The 24,610-nt window shown below is 38.8% G+C and overlaps 1 protein-coding gene across 8 annotated transcripts in view; it reads right to left on the bottom strand.

Moving 5' to 3' along the window:
- Nucleotides 1-10,523: 10,523 nt before the first annotated feature.
- LOC148866943 (solanesyl-diphosphate synthase 2, chloroplastic-like) overlaps nucleotides 10,524-24,610 on the bottom strand; it is a 60,352-nt gene continuing 46,265 nt past the window's right edge. For all 8 annotated transcript variants that reach the window (XM_088981163.1, XM_088981166.1, XM_088981165.1 and 5 more), the window contains 4 exons: nucleotides 15,400-15,527; nucleotides 15,208-15,311; nucleotides 11,370-11,497; nucleotides 10,524-11,273 (listed from right to left, as the gene is read on the bottom strand). In XM_088981163.1, the coding sequence (XP_088837289.1) occupies nucleotides 10,725-11,273; nucleotides 11,370-11,497; nucleotides 15,208-15,311; nucleotides 15,400-15,527 (909 nt within the window). In that variant the 3' untranslated portion in view covers nucleotides 10,524-10,724. The remainder of the gene's footprint in view (nucleotides 11,274-11,369; nucleotides 11,498-15,207; nucleotides 15,312-15,399; nucleotides 15,528-24,610) is intronic.

The raw sequence follows: 24,610 nt of genomic DNA on the forward strand, positions 1-24,610 counted from the left end.
GAAAGACTGCGAGGAGCGAAAATAAGGTTTATATAGGATTTTACATTCCCATCTATAAGTTTGGAGAGTGCTACCGGAACTCGAGTAGAATTACGCGCTAAAAAGGACAAAACACCAGCCCAGTTAGGACTTGGGACAGTCAATGTATGAGATGTACGGATACATATCATGTTCAAATGTGTTCGAACCGTTCCAACTTGAATTTATATATATATATATATTTAACTGTACTCTGTCTCAGAATTCTGATTTGAAATACAGACTTTTCAAAATTATAAACAATTCCACCTATGACATCCATGCTCGCCCTTAAATTGGCATCAATTCTGAACGGTGGAGCTAGGATTTCTGGGATAGAGTAAACAGTAAAAACCCTTTTTTTACAACCATGTGACCCAATGTTTGAATTAATTGTTAAAACCTCTCTAAAATTTATGATATCTGAAGTTTAAATTCTTTAGGCCACGTTTGTTTGCATTGCAAATAGAGGGGAAAAATTCCATTCTCAGTAAATTTTACATCAAAATTAAATGAAAAGTTTATCATTTATAAAATTGATGTAAAACTCCCTCTTCTTTTTCCATCAATGTAAAAGATCCTCTGAATCGCTACAATGGCCAAATAGCATCGGTCTACATTCTCGGCAACGATGCAAATGTAGCCATATGGTTTCTAACACTATGGCATCTCATTAGTAAGGTGCATTGGCTCTCTCAAACATGCATTAGTAACATCTCCCTATTCCCTATGCACGTTTGGAATGTGCAATGGGACATGTGTGGGGTGTGCTTTGTTAGGAGCCAATCAGAACTCTTCCATTAGAAAGATAACAAAAAATGCAGATGTCATGTTCTTAACATGTAGAAACTTTGTCAAGGAAGAAAACAAATTAAGTTCCGAAATTGATTATCAATAAATGCTTATAATCGCAAGGAATTAATTAAATTGGTGATCAAGTGAGAACCCGAAGGAAATATATCATTAATAAGGCTGTGTTTGGTTTGCACTAGTATAAAACACAAATGCATAGCAGTGCAAATGTAAAAAATGCAAAATCTTGTTTAATTTTGTTTTGGATTTTACTTTATTCTGCTTCATGTTTTAATTTACTTCATTTCTACTGCAATCAAACAAAATAAGTTACAATTAGAAACATAAATATGTCAGAATTTACACTCAAATCATTTGCACTGCCATAGTTTTGCATTTGCATTGCAACCAAACACAGCCTAAAGAAAAAATAAAAAGTAAGGAATTCAATTCAAAGGATATGCAACTCAAAAACAACTTTCAGTTGAGCAATTAAACAGGACAAGAAATTTAAAATTTGAAAAACTATGAATAGACAAACAAACCACATTGACGACGATAAGTAGAAATACAAAGCCAATCACTGGAGGTGGTGGTGGTGGTAGCATTGAGAAGGGAAGAAGGAAAGTGAAAGTGAGGTAGAGGATGAGAATGTGGATGCCAAGCAGATGAAAGGAGAGAAATTGGTGCATAGTTTAGGGGAATGGCTTCTCGATTGCTAACACAACTCTGGGATGTGAAGATGCTCTACTTTCTCACTCTTTTGTCTCTTTGACTTTTTCATCATTATTGTTATCTCAAATTTGTTCATTTGCAAAGAATTGTAGAAAAGGAAGATCAAAAGATAACAGAAGATTGAGATCAATGAACTAAAGAGTGAATTTAATGAATACTTGAATTCTATAATTGGTTTCCTTTCCATTCATTTTCCCCCACCCTATTATGAGTTTTAATTCCTCCATTTATTATGGGAATATAGAGGGAGAATGGCTCTACTTCTGGGTTGGTTGCATCAACGGAGAGGTGAAGGATGATAGAAAGAACAAAGAAGAAGAAGAAGAAGAAAACAGAGGAGGGGACTGGGCAGCTATTGTCGCTCACCTACTTCCCGTTTGAAAGTGAGAAACAATGAATAGTGTACATTGGAAGTGGAACCATTTCCAATAAGCTTTGAGGTGAGCCATACCATGTAAGGACAATTTCGATATTTTATAAATGTTAAGAACCTAACATTAGCATTTTTTATATCTTTCTAATGGATGGGTGTACATGCCAAGATGTCAAAAGCCAAAGGGGAGTTGTTTGCCACACTTAAAGCTTTAGGAGAGGTATCAGTCACTATAAGAAACTTCAATGTTTCAACAATTTACCCATGTTTTAAAAATCATTCAAGTTAATGGTTTAATCATCTAGTTCAAATGGGTCCACCCTAGTAAACTTGTACTGAAAAGCAATTGAAAACCAACTAATTCATTTATGGGATTTGATACATACATGCATACATACATACATGGTATAATAAGACAATCAAACATGGCATAATAACCACATAGTTGTTTAACAAACTATAACAGATTGCACCAACTCTATTTGTCTATTAACCCCCCTCAAGTTGGAGCATGTGAAGAACAAATCCCCAACTTGTGAGTTAAAGTAGAGAACTAGTCAACACCTAATGCTTTTCTAAGAAGATGAGCAAGCTATTCTTTTCTCAATGAACCATCCAAAAACAATACAACAATTTAGTTTTATTATCTTTGTAATGTAATTTACAAAACAAATTTTAAATAACTGGCTAATAGACTAAGGCCTTTGTTAGACAAGATTATTTCTCCTTGTCAAGCTGCATTTGTCCCTAGGACGCAAATTCTTAATAATGTGTTGATTACTCATGAATTTCTACATTACATTAAAAAGAGAGGAACAATGGGGCTTTTGCCTTGAAAATTGATATGGCAAAAGTGAATAATAAAGTTGAATGGGTGTTCCTTATTAAAACTCTAGAGTCTTTGGGGTTCCTTGCTAGTTGGACCCACTTATTCAAACTTTGCACTTCTACTCACTCCTTTTCTATTTTGGTGAATGGAACAATCTAAGAAATTCTCTAGTAGTAGGCCAGGGTTTCTATCAAGGCAACCCAATTTCTGCCTATTTGTTCATAATTTGTATGAATGTTCTCTCTTTACTAATGAGTAAGTTGGTTCATGAAGAGAAGTTATTGAGAATTAAAATTGCAATTGGGTGGTGCCTCACTATCTCTCACATAATATTCGTGGATGACTTAATTGCTTTTGGCAAAACATCCTTGGGAGAATTGGGTATAATCAAAGAGGCCCTCAAGCTTCTTGGTGAAAACTTAGAAGAGGTAAATTGCTCTAAATCTGGCATTTTTTTTAAGTAAAAATGCCCCCAGGCGTATAAGGAATTTGATGGCACAATCATTACATGTGAAGTTCATTTATAGGAAGGAGAAGTATCTTGGTGCTCTGTTATTTATTAGATGGGATAAGGAAGCATTCAACAGGTGCATGATCATCTAGTTTGTTGGAAAGTCAATATCTTGTCATTTGCTGGCTGTTTTGCAAGGTCCAAAGTATCCTCAAATGTATCGAAAATGCAATTTTAAGAGATGTATTAAAATATATGTTGGATAAACATGCATATCAAAGAAAAATTAAGATATGCATAGATACACATGAATATACTATAAATATTTCAATAAATCATAAAAATACATCAATAACATTAAATTTAAGACCTCAATGAGATATATACACATTAAATTAATATATTTTGATGGTTTTATAAAGAAATACACTATAGTTAATTATAATTTCATTAAAAAATCTATGCTTAGCTATAATTTATAAACTAAAATTCTTAAGTTTTATTGAATGGGAAAAACCCAACTCCCTTATCCAACCATAAAGCATGCATTAGCACAATTTCTAAGTGAAAATATAATTAATAATTATTTATTATTTAGATAACTATTATTTTTTTCAAAAATTATAAAAAATAAAAAGTATATAAACATTATACAATATATTCAAAAAATAGTTATTAAAGAAGAAATTTCAATTGCTTTGTGGATATGATAGATCATCCATAGAATTATAATATATTCAATCATTGTGATCAAATGATAAAATATATTTAATTATTATTTACTTTTTAAATCTAAAAATATAAAAATAAAAAGATATTAAAGAAGAAATTTCAGCTGCTCTATGGATATGATAGATAAATCCATAGATATAAATCATATTAAGCCTTTATAGGTATATAAAAAATTACATTTTCAAATTTATCTTAATTTATATTTTCCTTAAATATCTTCATGAAATTTCCGTAGATCTACTCATAACACAAAAAAAAAGGTTGTGATTTTGAATGTAAGAAATGTAGATCAACATAGATTTAAACATTCAAGAAAAAAAAAAGAAATCACAAGATAAAAAATTGAAAAATTTACATATTTTTTCAAAATTTGAAAATCTTAAAAAATAATGATTCACACTTGTTTCTTGCAAAATTTTTCATATTTATCACTCTAAGAATGAGGTTTGAAGTTTTATTTGGGGGATGAAAGAAGATTTGCTTCAGGGGAAACAAGCTTTTTTTTTTTTAGTTTTTGGTCGTATTTTTTTCATAACGTATCGATCAATACACTTTTGGTATACCCCGATGCACCCCAATATGATGGAAAAAAGACAATACTGTCAATTTTCCATCGTATCTCATATCAAACTTTTAAAGATATGATATCGGGTGTATCGTATCAAAATTTGAAACAATGCTTTGCTCTTTTAAAACATTTAGTTGTTGTAGTTCAATCTTATAATATGTCTATTTCGACCCTTACATCTATTGTGTGCAATGATATGGAGCGGTTAGTGAGGTGGTTCATGTAAGGGTGAAGGTGAAGGATGTCATTCTCCAATTGTTGGAGCGTAGAATACATAAATGATGCATTTCTAGAAAAAATTGGGTGGATAATCCTTCTTAAACCTAATCTATTTGGACAATTATTCTTAAGGCAAAGCACTTTCCACATGATGATTTCATAGGGACCACTCCTAGAACTGGAGATTGTTGAGTGTGGAAAGGAATTTGTAAGCTTGGCTAGATATGTTTTGAAGGAGTGTATTAAAAAAGTTGGTTATGGAAATACTATTCGGATTTGGGGGACCCTTGGGTACCCCAAATATTTGCCTGACGTATGGGTGCCAAATTCCATTGCAATGAAAAGTTGCTACATAGACCTCAGCATATTCAATGTCTACAACCTCTAATGCATCAACTCTAACCTCAATAAAATGTAGGTCCTTATCAATCAATGAACCAATGTTCATGCACTAGTTGCCTTATGATCTTTAGATGCACCATCAACAAAGATCAAAATATCTGCTCGAGTTCACGACAAATACAATTGTCTGCTCTGTTGTTGTGGCCTAAGTATATAGTGTTTGACAATACCCCTATGAGCAGCAGGGGTGGCAATGAGTTGAGCTTTTTACGAGTTGTTCAAGTTTGGTTCAGCTTGATTTCAATTGAGCTTGAACTCGAGCCCAATTCATTGGCTCGACTATGAAACGAACCGAGTTCGAGCCTACTAGAGCTCGGTTCATGAGGCTCGTGAATTGGCTCGAATATATATATATATATATATATAATATTTTTATATATAATTTTTTATTTTTATAAAATATTTTTTCTCAAAATCATTTTTGAGCCGAGCCGAACTCGAGCTTATGAATTTTTTATTCAAACTCAAGGTTCTGGCTTGAACTGACCTCAAGCTCGAACTGAGCTCAAGCCTTATATATATATATATATATATATATATATATATATATATATATATATATATATATATATATATATATATATATATATATATATATATATAATTTTTTATTTTTATAAAATATTTTTTCTCAAAATCATTTTTGAGCCGAGCCGAACTCGAGCTTATGAATTTTTTATTCAAACTCAAGGTTCTGGCTTGAACTAACCTCAAGCTCGAACTGAGCTCAAGCCTTATACTATTCGGTTCGGCTCAAATCCACCCCTAATGAGTAGTAATAGACAGCTATTCATTACAGAGCCTGAGGACCGACTGGATTGAATTACTCGGTAGGGGTAGATGCTGACCCACCAAATGGTTCTTTTTCTATTCATTAAGAGCCTTTGCTTTTGGACTTTTATGCTTTATCTTTCTCCTCCTTGGCCTAAGACCACCCAAATGATTCATCAAACTACCGAATAAGAATAAAAAAAAATCATCCTGTTCACGACGTAGTAAACCACTAATTATGGATAAGTTGTCTTTCCTTTTGGACTTTTATGCTTTATCTTTCTCCCCCTCCCTATTTGTTTTTCCAACAAATGTGTTTGCTGGAAAAAAAGGGTTTGAAACTTTAATCACATTTTCTTCAAATCTAGAAATGCCAGTATGGTGCTTAATTGCTTGGGCATCCAATGAATGAAGAATTTAGGGTCCGTTTGGTTTACAGTCAGAATCAGAATCGGAATCGGAATCAGAATGGTCAATTCCCATAATCTGTTTGATTCAGATAGGAATGGGAATGAAAATTAAAATCAGCAAGACTGAGATTTTATTCCCAAGGGAGGGGCAGGGAATAATGGCCATTCCCTCAAATGGGGAAATGCCATTCCAACATAAATGAAAATGAAATTCTGATTTTGCCCAGCCAAACAGTTGGAATCGAAATAGCCCATTCCGATTATGATTCCAATCCCTATTCCTACAAACCAAATGGGGCCTTAGTAAAAAAGAAGAGGAGGACACCTACTAAGGCTAAAAGATCTCAAACAAAAGGGTAGTATGCAACTATGCATAATCTAACTTAATTGGATGTCCTTAAATATCAAATGAATGGATAATCCTTCAAAGAATTCTTTGTTCTTTATTACTATTTTTTTTTTCTTTTTTGAGATGAAGGATAATAGATTTTATTAGACTGGAGGGATAAAGTGGTTAGGGGTGTCAACACGGTATTCAAAAATCCAATTTCAAATTCGATATTCAACATAATTGAATCGAATTCAGATAATTCGAATATCTAATCAGTCGAATTCGAATATCCTATTCTTATCGGGTAGTTAATCGGATTCGAATTCGGATATGACCTGATTCGATTCAATAAATATCCGAATTCGATCAATTATTTAATTCTTATATATAACATTTTATATAATTTATATATAATAATCAAGTTATATAAATTATTTATATACTTTATATCAATAAAATATTTATTTTATATATTTATTAATTATCTAAAATAATTAATTAATCAAATTTGAATTAAATATTTGAACATTTAATCGGATTTGAATTCGGATATTAATTTTCAATATCCATCGAATATTGAATCGAATTCGGATATCAGATTTTCTAATCGGATTCGAATTCAGATATTGCCTGATCCGATTCGAATTCAATCCATTTACACCCCTAAAAGTGGTACATGAGAGGATGTACAACAGGAAGCACACAAATTACTACATCTCTCACTATGTAAAACATCCCTATTGGCACCCGATTTAGCCAACTAGTCTACTACTGAGTTTAGCTCTCTGGGAATCCATACCATATTAGCATTTAAGGATTCTCGAAGATCCCTAGCTTTATCCAAATAATGAGTGAGTCTCCATGGTCCTATCCATCCAATGGTGTTTCTCGAGTCTCCTTTGATGACAAGGGAAGACAATCCAAGGTTTCTTGCAATCTGGAGACCAGTTAGCACTGCTAACACTTCAACCTTTGTAGAATCTGCCATCTTGATTAGTCCACTATAAGCCCACAGTAAATTCCCATCCCTTCCCTTAAATACGCCCCCAATCCTAGCTAAACCAGGGCTCCCAAGAGCACTTCCATCAAAGTTTAGAGTCACCTCCTCTTCTTCGCTTGGTTGGGGGATACTAATTGCTTTTAAAGAATTTGGAAAAGAATGCACGATCTCTGTTGTGCTTCTTTGAAGGTCATTTAAGAAAACGCATTTGAACTTCTCTTAGTTCAATGCCCAAATTGTTAGATAGTATATGCCTTTAGCTCCAATCAAATTGATGTACATAAACATTTATTTGTAAATGAATAAAGTACATTGTTGTTTCATTTTGATATTGGTATGTTTTTTGTGTATTACCCCTTAAACTAGACATTTTATGAGACTCATGTTACTTTAGAATATTCTTAGCTGTTGAATAGACTTAGAGAGTTTATCCTGCCAAGGGTGACATAGATGTACTGGCAAAGAAGTTGGGGTAGATTATCTCAACTGCTAAGGTTAAAACCGAAGCACATGCAATGTATGTGTGGATGAAACACTGAACCTAGACCATTTTCCAATTATGCCCTGAACCTTAGAGATTGATGGACAAAACTGGAAAGTTACATATAACATCAAACTTGATTATGGTATTGTACTAGGTGTTGCACTAGGTTGTCTTTGATGTACCAATTAGTGAGATCCATCAAGGGTCAACACCTAGGCATGTTGGGACAGTTTGAGAATTCACTTAAGTAGGTGATCATAGTGATAGGATTGACCCCTTTATCAGACATAGGAATGACAACGAGGTGGGTTTGGGGCAGGGATCATATTCCCCATCATCGACCTTGATTCTAAAATTAACCCCCATCCCCATCCCCAATCCCAACACCTGGGCATGTTGAGACAGATTGAGAATTCACTTAAGTGGGTGATCATAATGATAAGATTGGCCCTTTTATCAGACATAAGAATGACAACAAGGTGGGGTCGGGGTGGGGATCATATTCCCCATCATCGACCCTGATTCTAAAATTAACCCCCATCCCCGTCCCCAATCCCTGTTGGGGATAAAATTTGTCCTCCATCCCCGATCCCTAATGGGGATGGGTTCCCCGCAGGGACCTAAATCCTCAAATTTTTTTTATAATAGTTTTTTTTAAATAAAATTATTTAAAATGAATAAAAATATTAAATTATAAACAATGTTTTGATATATATATATATATATATATATATATCAGGGTCATGGTAGGGAACTCAATCACCCATCCCCAATCCCAACCCAATCGAGTTGGGGAAGTCGAGTCCCCGTCAAGGATATATATATATATATATATCAGGGTCATGGTAGGGAACTCAATCACCCATCCCCGATCCCGATCCAATCGAGTTGGGGAAGTCGAGTCCCCGTCAAGGATAGGAAAAATTGTCATCCCTAGTTAGATAAAGTGAATATCAGGGTTTATATTCTCTTAGATAAAAACTTAAACTGTCGACAATGGATTTCAATTGTATTTGAAATATGTTTATGCAAAGTGTATTTATATATTATATATTATTATTCTATGAAAAATCTTTTAATCATAGGATTCATCTAAATAAAGAGTGTGACACTACACCTTATAGCTAGGAGAGATGTCATTCCTTATTGAACAGTGTTTTGACTATTATAAGAGATTATTACAAGATTAATTACCTCATAAGATTTATCTCACTTAAATCCATTATCATCGGGTCTTCATAGATCAATAAATCCAATTATAATTTAAGAATAAATGTTGGGCCTAAATTAATTCCATTCACTACTCTTAGTCCCTCTTGAGTACGGATCTCCTGCCAACATTTGTTACAGCCATAAATGGAGAACACCAGGGGAAGATGTTCCCAATTCACTGTACCGTGGGTAGGCGTGGGCAGGAGATCCCGACTCCCTCTATTAACAAGAAAACCCGGCGTTCCTTCCGATAGGAACAGATGAGGAATGGAGTGAGTCCCCCTATTCCTACACTTTAATCGAGCAAAACTCAACTCCTATAATTTTTTTGTTCTAGCATCGATTTCTACGAGCCCAGCTCCCAAGCTTCCAATAAGCTCAAACATCTCCTATGTCCACAAATGGAACGGAAGACCTTGAACAACAATCCGCCTGCTGAACTTCAGATAAGAGGGAGCTGCATTCACCATCGGTCACCAACGAGAAATCGATACCATTTACCAAAGACAGAGACATATGAAGGGGCGAAGCCCACAGCTCTGTTCGAATCAATAGGTTTTCGGCTTATTAACTCAGAAACATGGAAGTTTGTCGTGAGCCCTAGCTCTACTTGCTTCCAGATCAAATCCTCTTGTTTAGTGCACACGAAGGCTGATTTCCAACTACCAAAGGGGCTGGTTTGATGTACAACGAAAATATGAACTGAACCCCCCCATTGCCACTACTCAGCTTTTTCTCTCCAGATGCAGAAAAGGTTCCAGTGAAAGGACGGAAGAGTTTTGGCTTAACTTCCTGGGTGAAGGTGAAACACTCGTTAAAGCCTGAAGAAAAGATTTCCAACCGCTTTTGTTTGCTTCTTCAGGAATGCAGATGCTGCGCATTTTATCTGTAACCTCCCATCGGCTTACCCTGATGAGCCTTCCCCATCTGTCAACTCCTCGTCCTCTTTCTGTTATCGCTAACTCATCGAAATTTTTATTGGAATAAAGATCAAACTCAAACGCTTTGGATCCTACTGCTACCAGACGTATCGCCATTATCCTTGTCTCTTAACAGTAGGATACTGCTACCACTAACTAACTACCACTCTTATTACTAAAATAAAAGCTTAATCCCACTTGAAAGGTTTTGGTAATGCATTGATAGATTAGAAATGTGTGTGTGTGTGTGTGTCAATAAAGATCAAACTCAAACGCTTTAGATCCTACTGCTACCAGACGTATCGCCATTATCCTTGTCTCTTAACAGCAGTAATACCGACACTTGCAGAACCCTTGATTACAAGAAATGAGAATATTCCCCTAGATCATAGAAAAAAAATCAAGCAGATGCAATTGCACCTAGGACGGAGGAGCCATGGAGTGCAGTGCCATTATTCATTTCAGTTGTATAAATGTCTAGTCAATTCGCTCAAGATTGTAATTCACAATTCCTTCAAGTGCAGATCTGAACTTACTCACAGGAAGACATTGCAGGCTCTGGATTGCAAGTTTGGCCGTCTCTTTCGCTAGATCTCGTGCTCTATCAATTCCCCCACACTTATTAACCAATTCAATAGCCTCATCCAAGGATCCATCTTCAACAAACTCTGATTCAATGATCTCTCTAAGTTTTGGCTCCTTTTCTAGAGCAAAAATGACAGGTGCAGTGAGGTTTCCTTTTTCCAGATCACTGACAGCCGGCTTCCCCAGCTGTTCTTTTGACTGAGTGAAATCCAAGATGTCATCAACTACCTGGAACGATAATCCAAGGTTCCTTCCATATTCAAACATCTTCTCACATATGCTGCCGTCAACCCCACTAAAAATAGCAGCAGCTTTTGTGCTTGCCGCAATCAAGGAAGCTGTTTTGTAGTAGCTCTTGATCAAATATTCCTCAAGTTTAACATCACAATCAAAAAGGCTTGATGCCTGCTTTATTTCACCACTCGCAAAATCTTTAATTACCTGTCAGAAAAATAAATAATAGAAAATTTCACCAGGTTCCATGATGAGATTGTTACATGACAAGAAATGAAAGCAACTTCCCTTGCAGATGCAGACCTGGCTAATGAGCTTTATGACTTCGATGTTTTCAAGATTTGCAAGGTGCCATGAAGATTGTGCGAACATGAAATCTCCTGTCAATACTGCCATCCGTGTACCATATAGTTGGTGAATGGTGTCCTTTCCTGCAAGGTAAGGTAAACCCTAGAAATTCCCTTAAACATGGAAAATGATGAACTAGTTTCATCATCTACCCTCTGTCATTATATTATCCCGCCGGAGATCATGCTCTCCTTGGGCTATTCTCTATGTATTAGCTTTCAAGGCATCCTCTTGCATAAGTAAAATAAGTTTTAATTAGTAATGTAATGAAATACAGAGGGGGTGCAACATGGGTAAATCAGAAAGTGAAGTGCCAGAATCATTATGACTCTTACTTTTCACTGTCTGGCTAGTTTGTTTTAGTACTCCTAAGACATTTCAACTTCTGTTCGATTTAGATTCTCTTTCACTATTTAACTTAGGGATTTTTAAACTGCACTCCACTTCAGAATTCTGATTTAAACTGTAGATCCACTTCAGAATTCTGATTTAAACTGTAGACCTACAACAATTCAAAATTATAAACAACTCCACCTATAACACCCATACCCACCCGTGAATTGGCATCAATTCCGAGCTGGCACCTACCCCCAACTGTATGATGGAGCTAGGATTTCTGGGGTGGACTGAACAATGATAACCCCTTTAACTTGAGACTAAAATTATGATGCTGGAAAGACATGATACAAGAAAAGCTTGACCAATCATACTCCACCCCACCTGCTGAATTTTGATAAATACCAACCTGATTGGTTTCCGCTTTTATTATACCGGTTCATTGGTTACAAGTTTTTCCATATCATAGTCAAACCCTTAACTTGACATTGGAAGTTAGAAGTTATGGAACTACATATTGCGTAGAGATGTGAGTTTTGATGCCTATTGGTGGAAAAGACAACACCAAGCAGTTATTTGATTCTGTATTGTGTTACTCTTCATCCATTCAAGCTTACCTTTTTTCCTCACATTGTACTAGTATCATTTTGATGAGGAAGATCTTGTGTATTTGGTTGTTGAATCTTACTTAATGAGGAAGAGAGAGGAACACTGAAGTAGAGACTTGTAACAAAATTCTAGTCCACCTTTCTCACATATGAAAGCAATATCAAAGAAAGTCACACATTGCTTATCATTTCAAATATGCACAGTCAAGATTTATGCATCACAGAGAATGACAATTATCCATTCAACATCCAAATACACAAGATCTTCCTCATCATAATGATAATAGTATAACGTGAGGAAAAAGGTAGGCTTGAGTGGATGAAGAGTAACGCAATACAGAATCATATAACTGATTAGTGTTGTTTTTCTACCAGTAGGCATCAAAGCTCATATCTCTATGCAATATGTAGTTCCATATCATAGCCAACATCTAAAACCTTCAGTACTGTTATATATCCTGGCTTTAAAAATATCATAGTGCTTATATAAACCTAGCAGGTTTCTTTTTATCTTTTTTTAAATTAGTGAAACTGGTTTCCTGGAATGTGAGGGGGCTGAGAGAAGAAAGAAGAACAATAGTTAGGAATGTATTAAGAAAGATTGTGCCAGATGTAGTTCTATTGCAGGAATCGAAGTTGGAGGTTTTCAGTTTGAAAATAAAGAACAAAATTTGGGGTGATAATAGTGGGGAATCGGCAGAGGAAGCAAGAAATTTCGGATTAAAATACTTTCAGCCAGAATCTTCTGCAGAATTTTTTTTCTACATGGCCGAAGTTAAGAGGAAGCAAGAAAGCTAGATTTCTCTGGAATTGTATCAACAAATATTGGAATCTGGACAAGATTGTGGCAGCTGTTAACAACTCAGTTGTAGACTGGGTTTGCCATCTCTAGAAATTAACCATGTTTCTAGCGAGGATTTGGGGAACAAAATGGGAGATATTTTGGGAGTTCAACTTTGTAACTTGGATGGGTTATTTTAATTCTTCTCACTAGCAATACTGTTCTGTTGTTTTGTTTGTGGGTGATTCCTTATCACCTTCTGGATTGTAATATTTTCCTTTTTTTAATGAATTTTCTTTTTACCATAAAAAACTACAAGGTTCTTTACCTTATTCTTAGCACTAATGGTCGTGATAGAGCGGTCAATTCTCAAGTCATCAATCACATACAATTGTTTTGTTATTTGACATTGCCTCCACAATTTCAAGGTATTTGTTTCTCTGCTCTCTCAATAATTTATATCTGCTAAATTGCTAATAATCAGATAAGGTCAACACCATGTGTCCCAACTCCATTTCTGAAACTTATACTAGACTACTATTATATATTTGTTCCAGAAAATAGGCATGTTAAAGAAACAAACTTCATGAAAAATCAAATGCATTAATCCGCATTTTAATGCTTAATTGCACTAGTAAGATATCTAATATCTTATGGATTAGTCATGAGAATCATGAAACTTAACCATGCCCATCTTTCTTTTTCCTTGTTTTAGAATGTTGTCTTTTTATTAAGAAATAATTAAAAATTACTGTTTGAGAGAGGGGGGGGCGAGAGAGAGAGAGAGAGAGACTAGGATGGAAACATGATAAAGAATGTTAGGGAGGAAGAGCTAATTCCTTTTTCTTGTTAAAACTTGCCAATTAAAAACATTCACCATTTTTCGAGCAGCCATAACAAAACTGGATGGCAACCAAACAACATTTAATTTGTAGAGCCTTTTCTGCTACATAAGCAGTCAATGTAGATGATTTAATTATTTTTGCTATACCATTTCAAGCTTGCATATGCCAATACTTGTAGTTCTTGGCATACCACACAAACTCCTGGACATATTCTTATTCAAAACTTCACCAGCTACCTTGCTAGTAAAGTATCCTGCTGGTTGAAGTGCAGACCTAGGATTGAATCCCAGCTTCATGAAGGTTTGAGGATTTAGTGGAGGGATACCCTTCATTATATAGTGCAGAGAAAGTTGTCTCTTCCAATAGGGAAAAAAAAAAAAAAAAAACAGATGACCCCATGGAATTCCACAAAATAGAAGGCTCATAAACCAACTGAACACAATGGATGATTTTATTATCTATGATATATTGCCAGTAAAGAGTGTTCGGTGAACAAGAAATAACATGTTCAAAAAATTAGTGTAGATAAGATAAGGATGTTGAGACAGATGGAATTGGAATGGTAGATTGTTACCAAAGCATCATCTAGTTGAACTACTCAACCAACTAGTCAATTAAAGAGCTAGATCAATTGCATCACTAACTAGTTGATCGATACTCATGATGTAGTCATCAAGGATGACCAATCACTTGACTAGGTTGTCTAGTCAAGGTTCAAAATTCCAACACAATGCGCCCTGTATCGGGCGTTTTGTATCGTATCAGGAGCTAGCCAATACAGGAAATAATGGACTTTTAAGAATTTTGGTCTTTTCAGGGGTTAGATAGGTCTAAGATCAACCTCCTGACCATTTTTGAAAAAAAAAAAAGCTACAAAAAACAAGTTATAAGCTGTTGAAACACTCAATACACAAGTTTGTGCTTATCGGGTCTATCGATACTTTCTTCCTCTTAGTTTTCCTTCTTCCTATTTAAGTTTCATATGAAATGTTCTATTCACAATGGCATAAAGTAAGTTGTTCATGACTTGCAAGAAAGTTAACTTTAAGAAGACTATTCACATTATTTGTAAGATTTTATGAAATGCATTTAATCTAAAATAGGTGCTCTAATAATCTCTTCCAATGCAAAAGGTAGACCTGAAAATAGAGTATATTTTGATAGGGCAGAACACATATGGAATATGTAAGAAGGGGCTTCTATTGAAAGATATTGATGCATACCTCTTCGTATGTTACTGTCATCTATTACATCATCATGTATTAAGCTTGCAGTATGAATCATCTCGATTATCTCTGCCAAGCGTTGATGTTGTAGGGTAAGTTCCCTGGATTAAATAGTAAACAAATAAACTATACATTTCTTTTGAAAGCACAGACTGCAAATGCTTGAAAAAAAAATCAGAGAATACTTACTTTATCCCTGCTATTTCTGTTGTGGCTCTCGAAACAAGGAATACTAAAGCTGGTCTTAGTCTCTTCCCACCAGCACTAAATATCTGTTCTGCTGCAGAAACTAAAACTGGATCGTCTGCACCAGTGATCTAGTTGGACATTTTAATCAGATATAATTGTGACTTGTGAGAAGATGTTAAATGATTATTGCAAAGTCACATTCAGATTGACAAAGTGAAGAAAATTGCAAATAGAATAAAAAGTAAACATGCTACATATAGGGGCAAATATTGAATGAAGATAAGGAAGTTACTAAATTAGAATTCTACATTATGATATAACATTTTTTTTTTATTCTATCTTCACAAAGAATGGAAGAAAAAAGGAAGTTGCTTACAGGAAACACCAAAAGGATAGAGAATTTGGTACCAAGAAATGCTAAATTGAATTGTTAATCTCAAAAGAAAATGTTCATAATCACAAGATAACGTAAATAAAATAGGATTGAATATTTGCATTTGTAGGTAGGAATGGAGCTACTCATGGGGTATGATGGCAAAAATTAAAAAGAAAAGTTCTAAAAGCACCTTTTATTTGCAGTGGGACTGATAAGAGGTGGTCATGATCCTAATAGAGTGCTCCCCCCCCCCCCCCGCCACACAAGAAAAAAAGATAAAAAGAAAAAAAGAAAAAAAAAGAAAGAGAAAGAAGGAAGAAATAAAGGAATCCCAGCTTTGACCTTGTCTATTAGTAGTAAGGCCCCGTTCGTTTTTCGGTAAGTTGCTTACCCAGGTAAATGCAGTTACCTGGGTAAGTTTTTCTTGGGAAACACTTACCCGGGTAAGTGCATTTACCCATGCTCTTTTATTTCTCATGTAAATAAGGCAATGACCATTTTAGCCATAAAAATCCATTATTAAAAGGGGCATTATTGTCCCATTCAAGTGTTGGCAACTTTCCCCCTAGGTGGGAAAGTTATTTACCCACCTAGGAGATGGGTATCACTTACCTGGGTAGGTGATACCCAGGAAAATAAACTTTCCCTGGTCCCCACATAAATCTGAAAAAAAAAAAAACATGGGATTCTTGGTCAATGGGAACCAAAATCCCATTGACCAATTTCCCCCCCTGTCAAAATCCGAAAAAAGAATGTCCCCTAAGATGTTAATGCATAGATAGTGTTAGAGTTGAACCATTGACACAAATATATTTGGACCAAGAAGGATTTCTTCCCTTCAACAGATAGCCTATGAGTAGACTAACAATAATGGGGTTGTCCAGAGTGAAATTTACTTATCATGGTTACTGGTCAGGTAGCATATGAATACTCATGAACACAGACGTCAATATAAGAAAGTAGAATTTCTCTTTAATGATCAGATCCTCTAAATGAAACAGAAAATGTTATCTTTGTGATGTTTGTTACACTAGGTTAAACTGAACAAGAAAGCAGAGCAGTAGAAAGTATTAGAAACTTATCTATTCCTTTTACTTTCTTTTTGTTAAGCAGTATTTTGTGCTTTCTAATAGGTCTTAAGGTTCCTTGTTCTAGAAACGTTTTAAAATATATAAGTCTAATGGGTCTCAGAGTGTTCTGCTTTATTCTAATTGTTCAAGATTGACCTTTACACTAAGATGCTCTTAGTTTTCACTGCATCAAGTTAAATTATATTAATAGAACTACAATTAATTCATAACAAGTGCTTCTTAAGACCCCTAAGGCATAAAAATTTGAGGTGAGGCAAAACCAAAAGCCCAAATACATAAAGGTCTTGGCATGACTAATGACATGTTGATAAGGGTTGAACCAGTGGTGAATGAACCAAGCAATTTGTAAGGCATAGCATATTAACACATCATCATGTAGTTTTAGTTATAACAAAAAAGCTTAAGACGAGAGAAGGAATTTGATATATTCAATGTATTTATTGAACATTTGTGGCTAATTTCCAAAAATACTGAAGAAATATCAGGACTGAGAAGTAAGTACTCAAAGACTTGAGATTTTTGTTCAATGTTTGGAGGTCGTCAACAACTATTTGAACATAAATAGAAATTGATGAAGGGATTGGTTGGTCTGGATTAAAGAACAAACAGTACCACTCAGCATTGAGGGGGGGGGGACTGAACCGAAGAAACTCCATACCCAACAATTTCCAGCCTACCCAGGTCAATTTGCATGCACCAGTAGTTACTCCCCTTCCATTGTTTCTCAAGAAAAATCTGTGAAGTAACATCCTTTAGGTTGTAGTGCCAATCTCACCAAACCTAACCTCCTCCCATTACACTAAAAAACACTTTTCTTTTCGAACCCGGATTTCTTGCACTTGCTTTGGTGTGGGACGTGGTGCATTTCTAATCATATTCAACCACGTCCCCTTCTACATGGTCCCCTATTTCGCATGTTTGAATTAAACTAAATGGAAAATTTGGGACGTTTTGTCTATAAAATTCGTTTTTTTAAAATTAAAATAATGAAAAAAATTGACTATCAAGTTCGATAGATGGAAGAGGTAAACAAAGAGACAATTTTCTCAAAACCATTATAATACAAAAAGCTTCAGTCATGAAAATACACCGTTGAAAAACGATCTGTAGGAATAGATTGTTCTTCAATCAAGAAGGAACCATTGCTATCAGAAAATTTTCAATCACAAGCGTACACCACTAAAAAACGATTTATTGGAGTAGATTGTTCTTCAGCCGAGGCATAGAATTCAATTAAACTTCTAGTCATGAAATTTATTTGCATTCAAATGCATTTACAGTATAGAACTAAGAAGACATTTTCTCAGAATCATTATTACTAGAAAAAAATAACCAAAATTTTATAAATCTAACTCCTTTGAAGGATTCAGTACTGAATCTAATTCACATAAGCACATGGGTGGTTTATATGTGATTTCCAACTACCTGTTCTGGTCTGTTGCTTAACTTGTTGCAAAGTGCAGCCTGATGTTGCATAATACTCTTGTTGTAGCTTCATTTGTAAAAAAACAAGATCCTCAAGTGAGAAGAAGAAGAAGAATAAAGAGAAACACGCTGATGAAATCAAACGATTTATTGAAGAAACAAAATCTGCAAAGCTCTTATTAATGGTGCCTAGGGAAGAATACAAAACAGTATAGAAGAAAAAAAGGAATCCCTTTTCTTGCATTAGCAAAAGATTTCTACTCCTTGACTGAAGAGCAGTCTATTCTTGCATCTCTCTTATTAATGGCATCTGCCCATATAGGGTTTTGCAAGCAAGCCATTCGTTTGAGTTTCCCCATTTGTTTTGTTTAACCTCTCTCATTCTTCAAATTACACAGTCAAATTCCTTTTTTTTTTACTTTCTTTTTTCTTTTTTCTTCAGTTCCAAAAAAAGAAAGTTAGAGAAATAACACCCCTAACTTGTCGTTGAATTTAATTCACACATATAAGACAGAGGACCATGCAGAATATGGTCTGGTTGAATCTGATCAGAAGTGCACCACCTCCCACACCAAAAGCGAGTGCAAGAAACCCGGGCTACCCGAATTTCCTACACTTGCTTTTGGTGTGGGAGGTGGTGCACTTCTAATCAGAAAAAAGGAATTCGACTGTGTAATTAAAGAATGAGAGAGGATAAACAAAACAAATGGGAAACTCAAACGAATGGCTTGGTTGCAAAACCTAGATGGGCAGATGCCACTGCTCTTCAGTCAAGGAGTAGAAATCCTTTTGCAAATAAGAAAATGGATTTCTTTTTTCTTCTATACTGTTTTGTATTCTTCTTAGGCATCAAGAGCTTTTCAGATTTTGTTTCTTCAATAAATCATTTGATTTTATCATCGTGTTTCTCTTTATTCTTCTTCTTCTTCTTGAGAATCTTGCTTTTATATATATCGGGCCCATGCATCTCATTTAACAATGGGATTCCTGCATGCAAAAAATTTACACACAAGAATGGAATCCAGCCGCACATTAGAAACATCTGTATAAATTTAACGTTTATGTACGAAAGATATTCCTAATGTGCGGCATGCATTTTGGCAGTGTTTGGCATTGATGTTGTTGCCTCATAAAATGGCTTCATGTTGGTGATACAAAAAAGAAAAAATTGGTGAACCAAGAAGCACATACTTGTTTGGGACCGTTGCTCTAGAAAATGCAAAGAAAAAGACTGATGAAAGAAGATTTGGCCTGACCTCACAGTTATGCGACACGTGGCAAAAGCAACAACTCGGCACAAAAGCAAGCCTAAGGCGCAAACACCAAGGGGAGAAACCAGCGGTCCGAACTCCCTACTAGGGGCCCGAACTCACCTTTGCCCCAATCCAGAAAGTAATCCGAACTGTCTTGCCTTGTAACAGCTCGGGATACCCCTCGCCGAACTGGCCTGCCTTGTAACAGCTCGGGATACACCTCACCGAACTGGCCTGCCTTGTAACAGTTCGGGATGCACCTCGTCGAACTGGCCTGCCTTGTAACAGCTCGGGATACCCCTCGCCGAACTGACCTGCCTTATACATACCTCCGAACTCAAGACTTCACCTCGCTCACCACTCCACCACATCACCTTCAGGGCACCAAAACCAAACAAACCGTACTATGCCTGACACTGAGGAAGTCTTTACCCGAGGGCGCCGCACCAGACTGACTTGGGATCTGACGCTTGACGGCCGCACTCTAAACGGCTACTTGCCACCGCCTCCTGACACCGCCATCTCCAGTTAGAGAGATGGTTAGGCAGTGACGGTTCCGTCCCAGCAGAAAGGACGACGACCGAATTGACAGACGCAAGGGTAATCATACCCGACCTGACAAGGGCCTCGGAGCGAGTGCGCAAAGTGATTATAAAAGCCCCCTGCCCCAACAAACAAGGTATGTGAACTTTGCGCTATCTGGTCTACACTTTGCCTTTGAGAGATTACTGACTTGAGCTTCGGAGCTATCCCACCGGGTTCCCCCCGGAGTTCTCCCATCTTTCCTGTTTCAGGCTCCCCGACGCTCCAGCCCAGAGGCGAGTTCGTTGACAGCTAAGACCGGCCGAATTGCGCTCCATCAATTGGCGCCGTCTGTGGGAACGCTTCTAAAAGCCTCCCTCTAAATCTCTTTTACCTACCCTTCTTTCAAAAATTCCAACACCGAAATGGCCTCCTCCAGCAGTGTCGAACGTGGAACCGAAACAGCCACTACCGGAGAACAACTTCATGTTTCGGCGGTGTGCATTGGGCAGTTCACCATCCCCCTTTCAGTGGATGGGATCCCAAGTCTGAATGTGCCACAGGCGGCGGCACCTCTGAACACTCCCTCGCTGATCATTCCCCTTTCACCCCCCATCGAAACGAACTTCGCGGAACCAACTGTTGTCCCACTAGCAGCCCACCAAAACCAGCTAGATGACCTCATGCAATGCATGCGGGCAATGCAGGCCCAAATGCAGCAATTCCAGCAGCACCAACTCCAGCAACACCAGGTGTTGCACCACCTCTCCCAACACCATTATCAACAACAGTTCCCTCAGCTACCCTTGAACCAACCACTGCTTCCACCCCAGCACCCTGTTTCAAAGCCGGTCAAGGCCTCCCCTCAAAGTGGATGACCTCACCAAGGAGAGGCTTCCTGACCACAGAACCCCCCTAATAGTCAGGCCTCATCCCCGGGCCGAAAGCAAAGAAAGATCACCCCCGCCTCGCAGCCCGCGGGTGGGTCAAGAACCTCGCCAACAAAGTCACCTCGGCCCTCCAAGCCCGAGTTCCCACTCATGGAGAACCGCTTCAGCGCCTTAGCAGCAAGCCAGCATTCCGGGGCCATCGAGCTCGGCAACACGGAGGCAAGCAGCGCCAGCACCAGGCCCACTCAAAGAAGGCACCGGCGAAATCGCCGAACTGCTACCCGCGTGCTACCCAAGCTCAGAGGCAAGGAAGAAACGAGCTCGGGCGAGGTAAAAACCGTCCCCATTCTCTCAGTTCCTTCCCCTCTTTCAGCAAAACTTTTGGCAGTCCCCTTGCCTAGAGATTTCAAACTCCCTTATCTGGACAAGTATGATGGGTCCTTTGACCCCAACGACCACGTCGACGCATTTCAGTCGCAAATGCACCTCGCTAGGGCAAGCGAGTCATGCATGTGTGTGGCCTTCACCACCACCTTCAGAGGGGTGGTCCGGACCTGGTACCGGAACCTAGCTTCCGGGTCAATAAGAAGCTGGCCCCAGTTCGTGCAGATCTTCACTATGCACTTTGTTACTAGCAAAAGGTGTCCCAGAACCGAGGAAAGTATCTTCGGGGTAATCCAAAGAGAGGGAGAACCCATCCGGAGCTACATCAAACGGTTCAATGAGGCATGTTTGCAGATTCCTCGGTTAGACCCCGCGGTACAGCTCGCAGTGGCCAAAAGAGGGGTGACGCACAAAGAGTTCAAGTGGCACATAGTGGCCAGCCAGCCAGCAACCGTGACCGACTTCCTCAAGCTCGCGGACAAGTTTATGAGAACAGAGGAAGAGATAAACCAGAGAAACGAAGGCGGGGTTGAAAAAAGAAAAAGAGAATGCGAGCCCTCCAACCCCAGCGACAGAAGAGGCCAGAACCGAGAGGTGAAGCCAAGCCAGCCGTCCCGAGCTCCCTTAGCAGTTCGGACGGATTACACGCCATTGAACACAAGGCGGACCGAGATCCTGATGACGATCAAGGATGCCCCTTATGTAAAGTGGCCACCTCGCCTGAAGAGCAACCCCAACGAGAGGAACAAACATTTATATTGTAGTTTTCATAAAGATCACGGTCATAGCACCGAGCAATGTAATAATCTCCACGACGAGATAGAAGGACTCATCCGTCGCGGGTACTTAAGAAATTTGTACATTATGACAATAGTAATAAAGCAGGTCGGCAAGGGGAACATGGGAAGGATGTCCCCGAGCCGAGCAACAGACCGGTCGAAGCCTTGCAGCGACCTCCCCCAGAAGAAAGGCCAGTCCGGGGTACCATCCACGTGATAGTGGGCGGTTCGGTGGTGGCAGGATGCACTTCGGCGGCAGCAAGGACGTCAGTTCGCGAAGCAGCCCGAGAGGAGCAGAACCCTCCCAAGAGGCCGAAGAAGGAAGAACCGATCTTTTTTACAGAAGATGACGCGTGAGGTGTTCACTACCCCCACGACGACGCGCTCGTCATAAAGCTAAGGATCAACGACTTCGAAGTCCGGCGCGTACTAGTAGACTCAGGCAGTTCGGCGGACATCCTATTCAAATCGGCGTTCGAACAATTGCAGTTGCAGAAAAGCGATTTGAAACCCGCTCACACTCCTCTGGTAGGCTTCAGCGGAGAGGAAGTCAGGCCCTTGGGAAAAATAACCGTACCTGTGGAAGTCGGCACATGGCCGTGTGCGGTAAGACTCAACCACGATTTCCTGGTGGTCGCGACCCCCTCCCCATACAACGCCATAATAGGGCGACCAATTACGCATATTCTGCATGCAGTGGTCTCCACCTATTACCTGGCAATGAAGTTCCCCACGGACTTCGGTGTGGGGGTAGCGCGGGGTGACCAACTTGAGTCCCGCAAGTGCTATGTTGCCGCCCTAAAGGGAAAAACCAAGGCAGCCGACGATCTCAAACTAGAGCGACCTACGGAGCAGGGCGAGGAACGAGCTTCGCCCATTGAGGAAACAGTCGCAGTCCCAGCCTCGGCTACAGATCCGGCGCGAACACTACAGATCGGTGCCTCCGTCAACGAGCCTTTGCGAACTGAACTGATGAGTTTCTTACTCCAAAATTTAGACAGACCCTGTAGTCAGACCCGGTATTGACCCTGGCCTTATAACTCACAAGTTTAACACTGACCCTGTAGTCAGACCCATTAGACAGAAGAAACGCAACTTAACCCCGGAGCGCTGGAGGGCGGTCGGCGAAGAAGTCGAAAAGCTCCTCGCAGCGAACTTCATAAGGGAAGTTCATTACTCGAGCTGGGTAGCCAACCCAGTGCTGGTGAAAAAAGCCAACGGCAAGTGACGCATGTGCGTCGACTACACCGACCTGAACCGAGCTTGCCCAAAAGACTGCTTCCCCCTGCCCCGAATTGACCGCCTGGTGGACGCGACCTCGGGACACGAGCTGCTAAGCTTCCTAGATGCCTACTCAGGCTACAACCAGATCAAGATGGACCAGTCCGACCAAGAAAAAACCAGCTTCATTACCGAGTTCAGCCTGTACTGTTACAAGGCCATGCCCTTCGGGGTAAAGAATGTTGGTGCGACCTTTCAAAGACTTGTAAATAAACTTTTTCGGCCTTTAATTGGCACGAAAATCGAATGTTATGTAGACGACATGGTCGTCAAAACACAATTTTCGCGAGAATTAATAAAAGACTTGGATTCTGTCTTCCAAATCCTGCGTCATTATAACATGAGACTAAACCCAAACAAGTGTGTCTTCGGTGTCACCTCGGGTAGGTTTCTAGGATACATTGTCAACCGACGTGGTATTGAGGCCAACCCGGACAAAATAAAGGCCATCCTTGATATGAGACCACCTCGAAAAGTAAAAGAAGTTCAAAGGCTAAACGGCCGCATAGCCGCTCTGAGCCGCTTCATGTCCAAGTCGGCAGACTGTTGCCTGCCTTTCTTCAAGGCAATCAAAGGCAAAGGGTTCGAATGGACCCGAGATTGCCAACTCGCATTCGACGAGCTAAAAACTTACCTCGCCACCGCACCAACCTTAGTCAGACCCGAGGAGGGCGAGGTCTTAGAACTATACCTCTCGGCGAACGACGAAGTGGTCAGTTCGGTATTAGTAAAACAAGTAGATCGGGTCCAGCGGCCTGTCTATTATGTTAGTAAAATTCTGCAGGGAGCAAAAACAAGGTACCCGCAGATAGAAAAAATTGCCTACGCACTGGTGATATCAGCTCGAAAACTCCGCCCGTACGTCCAAGCTCACACCGTCGTCGTCTTAACCGACAAACCCCTAAGACAAGTCTTGCTGAAACCCGAGGTCTCCGGTAGCCTAACGAAGTGGGCCATCGAACTCAGCGAGTACGATCTCCAGTACAAACCACGAACCGCAATTAAGGCCCAAACTTTGGCAGATTTTATCGCCGAGTGCACTTTCAGCCATGAAGCCCTACAGGCCAATAGAGTCTGAACCCCGTGAAGTAGCAGCCAGTGTGGCATCTCTCCTGGTCAGGCGAAACAACGCGAACTGGGATGAGGAGCCCTGGATCCTTCACGTGGATGGTTCCTCGAACAAGCAAGGCAGTGGGGCTGGAATAGTCCT

The sequence above is a fragment of the Nelumbo lutea genome, chromosome 3 (assembly GCF_056320005.1).
Source record: "Nelumbo lutea isolate HS-2025 chromosome 3, American lotus-T2T, whole genome shotgun sequence".
NCBI lineage: Eukaryota > Viridiplantae > Streptophyta > Magnoliopsida > Proteales > Nelumbonaceae > Nelumbo > Nelumbo lutea.